This window comes from Bos indicus, chromosome 2 (genome assembly GCF_029378745.1).
Source record: "Bos indicus isolate NIAB-ARS_2022 breed Sahiwal x Tharparkar chromosome 2, NIAB-ARS_B.indTharparkar_mat_pri_1.0, whole genome shotgun sequence".
NCBI lineage: Eukaryota > Metazoa > Chordata > Mammalia > Artiodactyla > Bovidae > Bos > Bos indicus.
Window position 1 is genome coordinate 48,283,359 of NC_091761.1, and position 17,488 is coordinate 48,300,846.

Consider the following 17,488-nt stretch of genomic DNA (forward strand, 5'->3'; position numbering starts at 1 on the left):
GATGCACATGAGTTTGTGTGAACTCCGAGAGTTGGTGATGGACAGGGAGGCCTGGTGTGCTGCGATTCATGGGGTCACAAAGAGTTGGACACGACTGAGCGACTGAACTGAACTGATAATGACAGGAGAGAAACAAACACTCAACTGTAGTTACAACCACAAATTTTAATTTAGAAGAAATCAAAAAGTCTAATTTGGCATGTAACACTGCTAAGTATTCTAAGGAGCTCTCTTACCTACTGCATAAGGAATACCTACCTCTGTATATAGGACACAGGGAACTGTGGATATGTGCATATTAAGGATATAACATCTCTGTAAGGTACCCACTCCTCCTGCAATTCAGATCAGACTATCAACACTAGTGCTTTCCTTTCGGTTCAGTCCATTACAGCCATCTTTATTCTGACATGCCCTAGCCCCCTACACAATCATACAAGGAGGTATGTACTCCAGAGGCACATCTCTGCCCTCACAAAAGCTGCCAAATATTTAGTTTAAAAATCACAAATGTACTGTATACAGAGGGTTCCCAACAAGTCAGAATGGTGCCTTCACAGAAAAGCAAGATTTATTCTACAACATAATTTTTTTTTTACTTAGGCCTACTCAAATACAGAAATTCAGTTAGGAGTTAGTAATAGCTAATCATCAATAAACACTTAATGCTGACCAGAAACTTTATATTCCATTTTATCTTCACAGAGTACAGGTGGCATTACCCTATTTTACAGATAAGCTCAAAAAAAGTTCCATAATTTGCACAAAGGCATACAGCTATGACGTAAGCTGAATCCACCTGAGAATGACTCTAGAGTCTGTGAACCATCTGTCCTTGATGGGAAACTGGTCACTAATGAGCAACTTCAGTGACCAGATGTGTCTGTATATAGATAACAAACCCTGTGCAAGTTCTCAAAACATACCAAATACTCCTGCATAGAATTAAGTTAACTGGATCATGAAGGAGGCTATCTAATTCAACCCTGTCTAACTGTACGAATACCTGGTAGCTGAATAGTCGGGCTCTGCTTGTGCACCTAAGAGTACTGACATTCTAAAGTGTCTCTTCCCCTCACTACTCAAAATGTGGTCCACAGGTGAGCAGCATTGACAGGCAGCTTATAAGAAATGTAATTATTAGGCCCCACCCTAGACCTACTGAGTCAAAATCTGAATTTTAAGATTCCCAGGAGTTTGGTTTGCACATTGAAATTTGAGACTCACTGAACTAAACCATCAATGACTAGCCATCAAAAAAAATTAAAATCACTATAGCAATGTTCACACTGTCCCCTATAATTTCTGACTTGGATCAGAAATGCCTCTTTGCAACTAAGTATTCCATAGCACATGCAAGGTATTTAAGAAATCTAAGCATCTATCCCTCTCTTATTCCATAAAAACTTCCCTCATACAAAACAAAGCAACTCTTCACTCCTCCAAACTCTGATAATATTTCCTTACACTTCTCAGGTATTAACATTTATCCATGGCTCAGCAGGTAAAGAATCCACCTGCCATGAAGGAGACACAGGAGACATGAGTTCGACCCTTGGGTTGGAAAGATATCCTGGAGAAGGAAGTGGGAATCCCACTCCAGTATTCTTGCCTGGAAAATCCCATAGACAGATGAGCCTGATGGGCTACAGTCCATGTGGTTGCAAACAGTTGGACATGACTGAGCACATGAACTCAGAAAACACATACCTACATGGACAATTCATACTTAACCTTACTCTAGAATTAACTGTCCAAGATACATTTTTATCAACTGAACTGTACATTGTTTATCCCTCATAATACTATATCCAGTTGATTTGCTTCAGAGTTATTAGTCAAATTTTAAGCAATGTATTTTCCCGTAACATCTGCCATCTCACCTGCTTCTTTCTGCCTCCATAAATGCACATAATAAATGCGTTCATCTTCCACTTTGACCCAAAACACACTGAGCAGTTTACTCAGATTCTGGGTCCACTCCCACACCAATTTTGGAAGAATGAATGGCTGTCCATTCCTGACCACTGTCCACTAAATTCCCTTTAAAAGCACCTTTTCCCAAGTCAAATTTCATATACCAGAGGTAGTCTGTCATACACTGAAAAACTATTACAGTACTCAAAAAATACTCTTAGAACATAGGTTAAGATAGTTACACCTTTAAAAAATTAAAATTAGAAAAAAACAAAACATCAAACTAACATTGGTTTGGGGGTTAGCAGTCAGAAAGTTTATCTTATATTCTGATATCCCAAAAAGTGTAACATAATTGGAGAAAAGAGAGACCTTCTAAGGAGCACTAAAGACAGTACCCACAACACTATAATTCCTTCACACCAGGAATATAACATGCAGGTTTATAATCAATCAATGTGAATACCTATTTTTGAAAAGGATTTAAAAAACAAGGACTAGGAATCTCTTGGAACCAAGGTGATGTGCTAGAGAATGTAACTTATGTTTATAATAATGTCTACAGTAGATCAGACTTTCAAAGCTTTGAAGAGGCAGAATCTAACCTGCAGTATAATGTGCTCAGCCATGGAGGATAGAATGCTAATTCAATCTGTTGCTGAGGTATATGTTTCCATCATATACCTTCCCAGGACAATGTCTGAAAGGCCAAATCTACATGCAACTCTCACCCAAGAGCTGACTTTAACCCTTAGGTGTCTTAGGACCCATATGACCTGACCAAGGTAGCAGCCCTCTCCCTGAATCTGGATCAGAGTTTCAAATCTAGGCCCTATCACTCATCAACTTGAAGCTAAAATAGACAAGCTACTTAATTTCTACTTAAAATTTGAGTGTCAAATTCCTCACAAAGAAAACTAAGCTAATAATTACCTCCAAAGTTGTTTCAGGAAATAAGCTAAAGGTATGTGAAGTGCCCAGCAAAGCATCTGGCAACCATAATGAATCAGGACATTTCAGCACCTTTCCTTTCCTGCCCTCCTGTCCCCTGCCTCCTGAATTTTCTTTACGCTACCACTTCTGGGAGTCTACTTAAAAAACAGCTGTACTTTATAATATTACCTTAGAGAGTACTCAACCCTTTTCATACATGTGTAGTAGGTACACACATACACATACATAATATCTTTTTAAAAAATATTTGTTCCCTTACCATCTGCAGCAGTACAGCGAGAAGCCAGTTCCCACAGGACTAATCCCATGGCGTACATATCTATCCTCAAAAATGCATCCCTTTGGAAGTTGATAGCACCCTCTAACACCTCTGGAGCCATATACCTTCGGGTACCCACCTGAAAAAGATGTTAAAAGCAAATAGCCATTACTAATTTTGTGAACTGACATTTTATCATTTGTAAAGAGAATCAAAACCAACTGTGGTATACTATCAGGAAAGATAACTAAATTTTGACCACCAGAATTTTATTCCATTTCAAGTAATACAACAGTAATGGAAACGGTGGAGGCAACCATGAGTAGGGTGTGCTTAAACAAATAAAAGTACTATGCAGCTCTTAGAAAAACATGAGGTAGATCTATAAGGACTGACATGGAAAGAGTTCTAAAAATACTGTAGGATGAAAACAGCAAAGAACAAAGCAGTGCATATACTAAGATCCCTTCGGTATACACTTAATAGATATATCAACACATACTATGCTGGTTTAGGCTTAGACTTTTTCCCCCTTCTGGAAGTAATCACAAACTGAACAATGGTTATTTGTGGATAAAGGATGGAACAGAGAAAAAATCTGTATGCTTTTTGACTGTACACTGCTTGAAATGTATCCTTAAAAAAAAAATACTCTTTTTGAGTATAACAATACAAAACATAAAGCAAATTAGCCACATAAAGGATAGATAAACTTTCTAAAGTTCTATTTGCACAAAATCTATTTGTTTCTTCATGAATTCTTATATTCCTTATTGATATCTGTCCCTAGCAGTTTGCTATTTCTTATTAATGTAACTATGATTACCAAGCTAGTACAGATGACTCTGGTTGGTGCTTGACAAAATTCATTTATTTTAAAAATTTCTGCGTGATACCTGGGTAGATCACAATCCACTTGAGTTTTAGTAGGTCTAGGGAGTGGCCCAGATACTAGTATTTCCAAAAGATACATTATTAAGTTACTGTGAGCTACACTAGAAATAGGGCAATTACCTGTAAATACACATTTAACAAAGGTATTATAAAAAAAAATGTTTTGCTCACTAAGACCCTAAAGTTCAAGTTTCTAATTCATTTATTAATAATAAGGAGAACACTTTAAAGAGTAACTTTCCCTTTTTTGCCACTTTAAGTAACTTTTAATGTGCTACAAGCAAGCTTTTCCCAAAAGTCTTTTCTCCTAAAGACAAATGTATGTCATCCAAAGTACTTCTATTTTTATGAAATAATGACATCATCTTTTTTTAGTGTAAAATGTCCTCTCTTTTATCAATTGATGATGACAAAAGATAAAAATCATTTTTTCCCAGTGTTCTTTGCAAAATATAAAATAGTCAATAACATGCATTTAAAATTTTCTGGTCCATGAAATCTAAAGTCAAGGAATCAGTGATGTATTATTTATTATTATGCATACATGTAATTATGTATTATTGTTATGTATTATTATTTTTACCCACGTCATATAACCCAATCATGAGGGCATTAAAAGATATGAATGAATCCTTTTTTTTTTTTAAGGGAGGGATGGTATATTAAGTTTATAAGGTACCAAAGGATTGAATTCTTTGGAAAAGTTAAGTCTTAAAATAATCAGCTCAGAAGTTTGGTCCTAGACTTCCTGCACAATCTCCCATCTCAGCAATACTCCACAAAAATGCCTTCCTTCCAAAATACACATGCTGTCAACTTTCTAGAACTATGACTATTGACTAAATTCTTAAATCATTAGTCAATACTGCCAAAATTTGTTGTGCTGTGTTCTTGGAGGCCAACAGCATACACTGGGAAAAAAGAAATCTGAGAATCAGGTGATCAAATAATTTGCATAATTTGAAAGATGAAGCAATGATTATACAAAATCATTTGGCTTTGTAAGGAAATAACACCTTTTGGTCAAACTGTTTTGAAAACACCTTTCCTAGCCTCAGTTTCTGAGAATAAAATATGGATGTTCTTTTCCTCTCTAGCCTTCCTTACAGGCTTCCATTGCTGAGATCTCTGTGTAAACTTCGATTAACTGTAGCCCATCAGGCCCCTCTGTCCATGGGTTTCCCAAGCAAGAATACTAGAGTGGGTTGCTATTTCCTTCTCCAAGGATCTTTCCAACCCAGGGATGAAACCCAGGTCTCCTGCAATGCAGGCAGATTCTTTACCATTTGAGCCACTAGGGAAACCCTAAATTAAAGCTAGTAAGTTAATAATATTAAGAACTCCCTAAAAGAATGAGGCCTATTAAAATGTGTTAGATTCTCCTTTGATTAGTTTTAAAAATAGAGTCCTATAACATCTGAATTGTTTTAGATGAACTCCTTGATCTAAACTACCATATGAAAATATCTTCCTTAGCAACTTTAAAACTTACTCAAGACAGTTATTCTTGTATTAGATGCCAATTTAATAACCACCACAATAATTTTAGACCAACTGATTCCAGATCAGCCATCTAAGAAAATATGGGACAGGATTATTTTTCCTTAGGAGTTTATAGTTATCATCCTTACCTGTCCATGAGTATCACCTGCAGACTTGCCAGCCTCAAACTTTAACGCCAACCCAAAGTCAGCAATGCAGGCTGTCAGATTGTTTTTCAACAGCACATTTTTACTTTTGATGTCCCTTGCAAATAGAAAGATAGACAAAGTATTCAAATTCAGTTTAAACAGTATCTTTTAAATTTTTTGACTCTGACTAGGAAAAGAGACTATGTATGCTATAAAAAAAGTTAATTCAAAGTATGAAATACAGAAAAAGGGAGAGGGAAAAAAGCTTAAGTAAAGTCTCCATATAGCTTGAAGCACAAGGGTACAGTGACCAAGTCCTATCCACCACAGGGACAAGAGGAAGGAATTCTCCCCATAAAGCCTTTTATAAAGAGCTGCCATTCCAAAGATACTGTCCAGCTTTCATGTTATCTATGTCACTCCAATCTACCAATCAAAAAAATGTTTTTTAAGATGATAAGCATATTTCAGTTTAAAGTTAGAAACTCTCACTGAAACTTCAGTTTAAAAACCAAAATGAAAAAATTTTCAAATAATAGCAGGATTGGAGTCTTTTTGCCTATTGGCAGAGGCCTACATTTTAAAATAGTCCCTTATTTTAATGGTTCTTATTATAGTCATCAACCTGGCTGTACAAAAAGCATCCGTAGGAATGTTTACCACATAAAAAATTTTCACCATAACATACATGCTCCAGCTGGATCCTGGTGTTCCGAAAAGAGTAACCATTTTAAGGCAATCAGATCTCCTCCTCTACACTCTAGCCTCAACTAGTTCATGCCAGAGGTAACTATACCCCAGGCAAACACATCTATGTCGTAAGCAATGGTTAAATTTATGTGTGCAGAGAGACCCAAAAATGATACAATATCCAGTTTTAGACTCAATCGATTTTTAGGTACCCTATTTAAAGTAACCTTTGGGGTTCACAAGGATTATTTCCCATAGGACTATGTGAGGCAAGCAAAAATTCAGGAAGAGGCAGTTAGACAGTATGCAGGAAGATGAAGGGGAGCAACTTCAGAGGTGGAAGTCATTTAAGGTTTTCAAAATTGGAATTGAAATAAAAGTAATGCTTCCCTGCAACCTAAAACACCACCAGCACTCGATTAAGTATTAGTTCCAAGAATCAGTTAATTTAAAACAACCATCTTTAAACTGAAAAGATGATAAACTGATCCCAGGTTCAAGGAAGTTAAATTATAGTGGCAAACTGAATCCCATGTCTAAAGGGAACTAATGTTTTCCCTTTAAGGATCTGACCGTTATTGGGTCCAAGTACTATTTCTTCACTGAAAAAGGAAATTTAGGCAACCCAATTATTCAAATCATGCCTCCCATCACCTGCACTTCGGTAATGATCACTTGGTCATTCAAAACACAACAAAAATATATTCGAAAATCTCTCCTTAATTACATCCTCTTATACATATTTATAATCATCTTTGAAGTAAATCATGTTTTGAGGCAAAATAAATTTCTCCTTTGAGATAAATACACTTTCATTCTTAACTATGTTTTAGGAAATAAGACAAATTGAAACATAAGTCAATCATTAACCTTTGATAATGATGTTAATATATATATCATCCGAAATACTTCCTGGCCAATCTCAAAGCTAATTTGAAAAACAAATAAAAATCAAATGCCTCCAACAGCATGATTAAATAACTAGGGGAAAAATTTTGCCCAATGGTTTGAAAGTTTAAATAATAAACAAATACTGAATTATTGGGGAAAATAATATAAATTCAGCTCTACCTGTGAGATATGGCGGGTTTGTGGCCATCTTTTAGGCCAGGTATATCCTCATGTAAATATGCCAATCCTCTAGCCATGGTTTCTGCAATATGACACAATTCATTCCAAGAGACCACATTAGCCTTAAGAAAGTCTGATAGTGAACCCTAAAGAAAGGGGGAAAAAAAACAACTTATGTTCTTGATAAAAGCCATGTGTATATGGAGACTTTCCTTTTTACTTTTAAGAGGTTATGGAAGCCAACATATCTTTCCTTTCAGTGAATAATATCCAAAGTCCATTTCTTTCTGAATGGTTTTAAGTTTCACGTTAATAAACATTTGAAAGGAATACCACTAATCTTTCAAGGTTTGCTATAAGCATAGTCAGTTAATTTCTCATTTAGAAGATGAAATTTAAAAGAAAAAAAAAGATTATTGGAAATCTAAAATTCTAGAAAATATTTTAGAGGTTAAAATATACTATTGAGATGTTATATCATAGGACTAGGAGAACAAAAAATTAAAACATATAAACAACTAACCTAAAGGATCTTCCTCTGGAGATCACTGACAACCTTTTGGTCAAGAATCAGAGAAATAAAAGAGCCACTTTTTTCTGACAATGATGAAACTGATTGGCAAAAATAACCCAATTTCCTACTTCATTAATGTATACTTTCATACTAACTCTGAAAGTAGAAAAATTGAGGAAAAATAGCAAATGTGTTTTGGTGGTAACTACCCTACAAATTAGTGACAAATCAAAGATCAGATAAATTTCCTGACATTACTTCTGTCACTAAGCGACACTGATTAAAGAATTTTAAGAAACAAAATTCAAGTTGAAAAATGGCCTGTGTAATAAAGGTGGATGGTAAATGGCGAATGAAAATTATTAAGCATTGGCTATAACCCTGATGCTGGGAGGGATTTGGGGCAAGAGGAGAAGGGGACGACAGAGGATGAGATGGCTGGATGGCATCACCGACTCGATGCACATGAGCTTGGGTGAACTCCGGGAACTGGTAATGGACAGGGAGGGCTGGTGTGCTGCGATTCATGGGGTCGCAAAGAGTCGGACACGACTGAGCAACTGAACTGAAGTGAACTGATACTAAAATAATTATTTGTAAGAGAAGTAACTGCAGCACAAGAAATCAGGGACAAAAGACTAGTATTATATAAGTAGAGGGTTAGGCGAAAAAGTTGTCATCTTTGTTTTTCTATTAATATAAATTACTTTTAAAACAGGTTTTTATTTATAAAGATACACCCTGTTCCCAGAAAAGTAAGTGAGGGTTTTGTAGCCAACATTAGGAAAGTAAGCCAACCCTGACCTTACTGAGTTAAAATGGGGAGTACTGATATTTCTACCTTTTCATGAAATGCTGTGATTAGCCAAAGATCCACATCAACACTGGTGCCTCGTTTCTCTGCACCAATGAACTGCAGTATGTTCTCATGCTTCATTCCAGGCAAACTATAGACTTCATATTCATTCTGCCATGACTGTTTATCCTAGAGTTAAAAAGAAAGAAAAATAAGAATACAAAGAACACAGGCAAATAAACCATATCTAAGAGATTACTCCAGTAAGTTCTAAGACAATTTTTTTTAAAGACTAAGTATTAAAAGATTCTTTGGTTTTCTTTTGTCCTATTTTTTAATAAAAGAAAACTCTGACAACAAGTAACAGCTCCATACTAAATGCCTGCCCTCCGCCATTCCCTCAAACATACTTTTTTATGTTTCTAATTTGTAAATGTAGGAGTTATCAGAAATGCTGCACTTCTGAATCTTAAAAATGGCAACATGTTCCCTACACAAGTTAATAACTACAGTGTAATTTCATCATGGTGTGAAGTTACCTATGTTACTATTAAGAATAATCTCTCTGAGACATGAAATTCAGGGAGAATGACTTCATCTAAATAGAAAATAAATTTTTTTCGAAGACTAACAGTATGTCAGACATTCTTAACAAAATGTTTAGAATACCCTGCAGAGTTGATAAGAAAGCAATGGGGTATAAATATGCAATACAATAATTTGAAACACCACAGACTCACTTGTGCCTGCAAAGTGATCCATGCCTCTTATGTGTTGTGTCTACTTACAAAGGATTAGTTTCTTTTCACAATGGGAGAATAATGAAAGACGGAGGCACAATGGGTACGAACCCTCTGGATCCAAACTATCTAAGAATCTCTGGCACATTACATAATCATTCAGTTTCCTCATTAGTAAAACAGGGACTGTGGTGTCTGCCTCACAGGGTTGTTGTGTTATACGTGAAGTGTGTGTTGTATTATACGTATGGGTAATACATGGATACGTATCAGTGTGTACTTACATATGTAAAGTACCTCTATCTGACACAACAGAACCATTCAATAAAATGTTAGCTATGGTCATTGTTGTTGTTACATTTATGTTAATCCAAATGCGTCCTCACATGAAATAAGAACACTCATTGGCCCAACAGACTTCTCCTCTGAGAACTAAACTACATTTAACAGTATCTGCCTTGCTACCAAAAAAAAAAAAGTAATAAACTTCTTCACAGACTCTGAGAAACAGGCTTTCAAGGAGGTAAGACGGCAGAAGTCTAGGTATATTAGACAAAGAAACTGAATTATTTTGGTATAAGGAAGGTCTACAACAAAGGTGCAAGGGAGTGATGAAACCTGCATCAAAACACCCAGCCAGGATCCCAATACCATGCATGGTATTAGCCACAGGTGTAGAGAAACAGACAACAGGAACAAAGGAATCATCACAGATCTACACCACGAATGGAGCAAAACTAAAGGGTAACTCAGAGGTGTGTGAGACCAGGGTTTTATGAGGTTGGCCTCTAAAACAAAAACAAGTCAACAGTAAACCAATTATCTGGAGTCAGCTGACTGCCTCTGAAAATTCACTGAACAAAAAAAAAAAAAAGAAAGAAAGAAAATTCACTGAACAAAATGAAACAATTACATCAATACTCAAAAGTAGAACAAAATCCAATCAGTCTAGTAATATTGATATATCTCCAAACAGCAATTCTAAAACAAAGCACACTACTTTTTCATTATTCTGTTTGCTTTTTCTGGTAATGTCAATGGGACATTAAAAATTAACCACTCAAACAATGAATTTTTAATTTTTAATTAGAATCGTCTCTGCATTTCTGTACAACTTTTATTGGCAAAAATATGTGCATATACTGAAATTCCACCGCTCCAAACAAACATGACTGTTGTATGATTAATTTCTCAGATGAGAAGACAGACATAAAAGGGCTAACCATTTTCCCCAGTAGCACAAAACCACCCTGAAACATATGGCTTGTGTTTTCAGACTGTTTCTGATTTACAATGACCTAACCAGCTGCATCTTTTAACAAATATATGCATATCAGAAAACTGCAATGAACATACCTGTATTGGAAATATTTTCACAGCCACATATTCATTGAGTAACTGGGCTTTCCACACACAACCAAATCTTCCTCTTGCTTTCACTTCTAGTAACTGTAATGGCTTCAAACCTAGTAATGGAGAAGGTGGGGGTGGTCCTGGGTCCTACAAACAATAATAGTATTATTTTAAAAAGCAGCACATGATACATATCACTTCTAAACATCAGAAAAAAGTGAGTATACTAAGGAATCAATTGACAAAAATGGTAAACACATACAAATGACATTAACTTCAACCTTGCCAAAACAGAGTTCTCAAGCATTACTAATTATCTATAGGGATCACAAAGCAAGGAGCTTGAATTTCATTTTCATAATAACATTCAACACTATTACTCTGTGTGTGTGTGTGATCACTACATATATATAGCAATCAGGAGAAAATATCTTTTTGATCCAGTCTCATTAATTCTAAGATTTTCTGTGACCTTCCAGGATACTACTAATAGTATCTCAATTTTATCCAGTTGATACTTCTTTATAGAGTAAGGATTTGAAAAGTAACAAAACAGCAAATTATGGCTATGCATCAAAAACCCACTCCTCAAAATCCATTACTTTCCCCAATGAGTGTTTAGCTTCAACTCTTTTTCACTAATATCAGAAATACCCACGGCTATTTTCAAATACATTACAAGTAAGTATTTCAAATACAAAGCACATATAAAAATATGTAAGTTAGTATTGCTATAACCAAACTACCCTGTTCATTCTAATTTTTCCACCCAGTAACACTTCATCCTTTTGCTTATAATTATTTCCCAGAATTGACTGAGATAGTATTCTGGGACTTAATGGCAAAGAAAATACAAATTATAATTCAGAAAACAAGTGGTCACATTAGATGATACGCTATGGTAAATGAAAGAGAAGTATACTGCTATAGTTAATTTTTTAAATGGAGCAAATACATAAATAGGAGTACAGCATCACCAGGGAATCCTCCTATACAAAGTGAAATGCCAACCCTTTGCAGAAAGCATTGTATTAGTTTAATATCTGCAAATAAAGCATGAGGAAGGAAGCCTTTTGGAAAGCTTCAAGAGATGTTTGAAGGCCTGGGTAATGAATACTGTAAGAAGTAACTAAAATTTCTGTAGCAACAGACTTTATGGCACTGGGTGGAGCCTAAGACACTTATAAATTATATGTCACCCCCTTCATCAATGCATGTCTTTCTGCCTTTACTCTCCCTTTAAAAACAAAACAAAACTCGTCTTCTAATGCCTCAAGACAGTTAGTGCTCCCTTTAGGCATTAATCAGCCCAAGTGCCACTCAAGATTTTTTAAAAGTTGACATCTACGTTAGAAAGATTCTCAGCAATAGAAACATTGCAAAGTATTAAAGAGAAAACATAATGTAATTTCTTCTTCTGAAGTAGACAATCTTTCTAAAAATTCTTTGTGAATTTCTATTTTAAAACGGTATGATAAACCAGAAGACTTCCTGTGACCCATTCTAACATAATTTTTAAATGTCTACAGAAGCTGTGTTTCCCTCACACATTCAAAATATGGAAGGTTAGTAGAGGTAAAGATTGTTTTAGTTAACAAAGTGATAAGTCAAGGAAGTCAAATGTAACCCTTAGAAGTATGGCCCCTCAGTGGGACGGGAAACAAGACTGTGACATTTACCAGTATTAAACCCTCCCTCCTTCCCTCATCCCCTGACTGATCAAGTAGGTCTGTAATAAGAGATCCCACTGATAGGGACATAGGACTTCTGTGAACGTGGAGACAGAGGGCAAAAAGCTGAAAACCACTCTTCTAAAGGCAAAGGAAACCACTCGGTCCTCAAAATTCAAGAATTATTGGATAACTGCATAAAAGAATAATTAGGCTAACTAGAAAGAAAAAGTTCAATTTGAAAAACTTTATAACTACAAAGTTAAAATCAATGATTCCCTCATCTTTTAAAGAAAAGTTAGAAAAGTTGAGTTTTCAAAGCAGGGATGCCAAAATTAAACCATGCAGCTGAGGGCTGAAAGCTGAAGAGGGAAAATAACCAAGTAGAAAGTAAAATGGTACTATACGTGCACACTAAGATTTGTAATAACTTTTATAAACTGACTGATAATGTCTCTTACCCATTCTCTATTCTAAAGAGTACCAACCGTGTGGATACGATCCAGTCTATACATCAGGATTTAGATGACTTAATCCACATCTCAAATTAAGAATATATTAACTGTTCAAAATAAGATTTTAATGTAATATTAAACTTAATTTTAAGAAACAAAAATTTCCAATGCCTATGTTTACAATAAAAAAAAAAAATCACTGGATGTTTTCCAAATGTACAGATAAACTTTAAAAAGTTCTTGTTAGTTTTCAAGACTCTACTTACAAAGTTTTGAAGCTACCATTATTTCGGTAAGAAATCTTAGATCACTCTCTTAATGATTATTACCATTATGGTCAACATTATATATTAACAGCCTGAAATACGCTTTGTCAAAATTACCTTAAGAAGCTTAAACTGACAAGAACACAGGCCAATTTTCAAAGGGTGAGAAAAAGGTCTAAAAAGTCAGCACCTACAAAATGTCAGAACTTTTAGAAATATGTGTTTTTCAACAATATTCTATAATTCTTGGAAAGGTCAGGTTTAAAAATGAGAACTCTGTAAGATTATAACTATAAAATCTGTAATACCAATCAATATATCTTTTTGCTTTTCTAGTAAAAGATTATTAGAATATTCTTCTAATTCATACTTTTTAGCTCTTCATTACATTTACAGGAAGCTTTAACAGCTTCTCTTACATCTAGCTTTTATTTATCCTATAATCTAAGAATATTAAAAATGATTTTCAGTTTATTAGCATCATTTTACTAATTTATAAAAAACTCAACACTTGATTCTAGGAAGAAAGATTTATACCTTTAAAATACATGAACACCTCGGGAGACAAATTCAAACTTAAACTTCATAATGACAACATTCTAATGTTATCCATAAAACATGCCCTTGCCCTGCTACAGAGAAAAACCACTTCTAGAGGGACAACTATAAGGACTACAGAATTCTTGAAAACTCCCTAAGTTCCAGTTCTCTTGCAGTACCCATGCTATTTTGCCCAGTGAAAAAGATACACGTTAGAACATGGCTGTGATCACATCTCTTCTTTACCCCATTTGTATGTGAAAATTATGGCAGCAGAAGAAATCATGCTGAGAAATCGCACGGAAACAACAGTGGCCACCATCCCAGTACCACTACCCAGCATCATCCCTACAGCCAAGAATGGATACAAGATTAGAAGCGAGGAGCTGTAAAGCTGTCTGCAACCATTTTACTCATTCTGAGTTCTCCACATGAAAGGCCAATTCTAATCTAAATAAAAGCCTTAAAACTCCCAGACAGCAAAAGAGCAAGTTATAATTCCTCTGGCCAGTCCATTTACTAAAGATGCCAAAGATGAAATAAACTACCTGAAAATACAGATTTCACATTAAAAGATAATGGGTTCAATGAGAAAGTCAGCACCTGTTAAAAATGAGCACATGCTGACATTAATGACATACTATAAAAATTAACCAATCCAAGGTTTTAAGGCTAAAAATTTAGCCATCAGGTGTTAACTTATCAACTAAAACAATCGTTTCCACATTTCACCTTAGATAAGTATAAACATTGTTAACAATTCTTTAAAACCGAAAACTAATGCTATGATAAAATAAATATTTTTAATATTGTAAGTGGAAAAAACTATAACATAAATTTATAAACTATAAAGGATGCACAATAAAGCAACAACAACAAAATCTAAGAACAAAATGTTTAGTATGCATCCACAAAGTTCCACAGCCATAAAACAAACATCAGTGCATCTTACCTCTATCATTATATGAAAGGCGTGCTTGTGAAGAAAAAACACAGGCAAAAGAAATTACGATTTATATCCAGAATGAAATGAAAAATGACACATTAGTTACAAAAGTGAAGGAAGGAGAATAAGGATTTCGTTTTTTCAAAGTTGGCAATGATCCAATGTATCATATTTTTAAAATGAGAACTAAGAACACTTTCCTTATGAACAGAGGAAAGTAATATATATATTTTTTTAATTTTGGACATTATCAGATAAGAAGTATTATATAGATGACTCTAGTATGATCCCAAGTTACTTGATCCAACAGACTTCAAGCCAGCAAATAAACTAAACCGAAAGTCTTAAATAATTTTTGCATTTTTCTAAGAAGCTGTAGGGTCTAAACTTTAAAAGTGAAAAAAAAAAAAAAACAATTTAATTAAGAAGCTATGGGTTGGAATTGGATTGTGGACACCAGAGGGCAGTATTGCCTTTAACAAAAACTGGACGAGCAGCACAAGAAATTTTTATATAGCTAGACTTGAGTTTCTCAGACAGTTGTCTTCAGAATCTACAATCTCCAAGTTGCTGAACTACTGCATTCTCCCTTCAAGGCAGATAGAAAAATCCTTACAGTGACACAGAAAAACATTTCTGGTGCCTGTGTGGGTGTGTACAACATAAATAATACAACTAGGGTAAGAAAGTAAGATAGGAGAAGAGGAAGATCAGAACTGAGCAGATCACAGGGACAGACCAGGCCACCGTTAACTACTGACCCAGCCACAAGCAGGGTAAGGAAGTCAAGTACTGGTGGCCCTGGGAAGAAACCCACGCATTCTTTTCAGATGCAGGACACTCAGATACGGAACAAGATTCAAGAGTCTCATTTTCCTAGTCATCCCAAAATAAGTAAGGCCCCAATTTAAAATCAAGAGAAATACTGTCACGAGTGTAAAGAAAGGCTTCAAATCCCTCCAATCACTGATTATACTTTCCCAGTTTCCAACATTTCTACAAAAAACAACAGCACTGACACAAAAGAGTTGACAACTTGTTTATGTGTACCAGTTGCTTAACTAGTTTTTCTTGCTTCTGATTTTCTCCTGTGATAATGATTCAGAATCATTTAATAATTCACCTAAAAGGCTTAGCTAATCCCACTATCAAAACATCTTCTCAGTACTGCAGAGTAAAATTTATCCCTTAAAAGGAATGCATGCCAAACAAGTAACTAGACTGTAGCTTCCCAAAGCTTAGACATCTCTCAGTTTTTGTTTCTATACCAGTACTTTCAGAGACAAAGATGTCACTGTGCAAGCAGGTGCCATCCATGCATCTTATCAAAAAGTGTACATTTACTCAATATACCTCTCAATAAAGGAATATTAGAATAAGCTATAAGACAATCCAAGCAAAACAAGAGACACCAAGAACAGGCCTCAATAGGAATCCCCCCCCAAAAAAATTGACTAAAATACACAAACAAATGAAAAGCAACTGAACAAAATAGTCTGGATTCTCAACTTGGAAAATGAAACCTGAATACCATGCACTGCGACCGGAGATAAGAGTGAAAACAAAATCAGCACATTAACATCAAGTAATTAGGTTGCCAGCTGAGAAAGAGACTTGCTGCTTATTCCTTAAGGGAAAAAGAAATTTAACTATTAACATATATCAGAAAAGAATGAATAATACTTCTCTATTCATTCAACAGATCTTTACCGAGCACCTGGTTTGTGCCAGGCACTGGCTGCCCAGGCTCTCCTGACACTATACAGTGTGGGGAAGAAAAACTATCAAAGCATCTTACTAATTAAGGTATGATCATAACATAAGAGCAATAAAAAGGAATTTGGTTACCGTGAGCATCTATAAGGAGAAACCTAACAAATACTAGGCAAAATGAGTAAGAAAAGATTTTCTGAGGAGAGCATCTCTGAGAAATATAACTTAAGAACTAGAGGGAGGCAGATTAGGTAGAAAAAACACAGTATTGGGACACATTCTAGATTTCTAACTCGTGTAGCTAAATGGTTACTGTCCATTTAGTGAGAACTAGGTTTGAGAGAGAAGATCATTACTCTTGTCTATTAAGTGCTTGGAGACATTTATGTGGAGATATTCAGTAGGCAGTTATATATACAGAACCAGAATACAAAGAACTCTTTCTGGAAATATGGATTTTACATACTATAAATAAAAATATAGGAAATGTACTATAAGTCTTCTCTTACTATTTAAACCATTCCAAGATTTATATTTATACATACTTTTTAAATAACTCACTCAACAACTTCTTCGGACCATCAAGAAGAATTGAGTACTCTAAGAAAAGTATTTAAAAATCGACAAATTTGGGACTTGTCTCCTCTAATCATCTAGTAATCTTAAATTCTAAGAAATTTTACAATTGCAAATTTTAAAAAGGACTACTGCCAAGCTGACAGAAATAGAATATGTAAAGAAATAATATAGTATGTGTATCAGGACAAATGTTTCTGAGCTAGCGAAAGCAAGACATTATACATTAACAGATTTGATAATACTGACACTGTCAAATGCACAGCCATGATTCTATCCAATCAGATCTTCAAAATTTCTCTGTGATATATCAACTCCTACTTTCCACAGTTTCTCCTCATCTAACTCTTTCCGAAAGTAAAGACAGACCAAGGTGGCTGAATGAGGATTCTGAATAAGCTCCATAAGAAGTGATTAGCTCATCAGCAAAGCCAGCACTGGGATTATAAGTCTGAAAGAGATATTGCAGCCATGCCCATTCTTCTGGCTGCTGCTTAGAAGCA

At 35.1% G+C, this 17,488-nt stretch overlaps 1 protein-coding gene across 3 annotated transcripts in view; it reads right to left on the reverse strand.

Annotated features, from left to right (window-relative positions):
- ACVR2A (activin A receptor type 2A) overlaps positions 1-17,488 on the reverse strand; it is a 95,940-nt gene that overhangs the window by 6,100 nt on the left and 72,352 nt on the right. For 2 of the 3 annotated variants that reach the window (XM_070799729.1, XM_070799713.1), the window contains 6 exons: positions 14,703-14,726; positions 10,823-10,966; positions 8,772-8,915; positions 7,417-7,562; positions 5,656-5,770; positions 3,131-3,269 (listed from right to left, as the gene is read on the reverse strand). In XM_070799729.1, coding sequence (XP_070655830.1) covers positions 3,131-3,269; positions 5,656-5,770; positions 7,417-7,562; positions 8,772-8,915; positions 10,823-10,966; positions 14,703-14,726 — 712 coding nt within the window. The remainder of the gene's footprint in view (positions 1-3,130; positions 3,270-5,655; positions 5,771-7,416; positions 7,563-8,771; positions 8,916-10,822; positions 10,967-14,702; positions 14,727-17,488) is intronic. The other variant, XM_019973075.2, reaches the window with a different exon arrangement.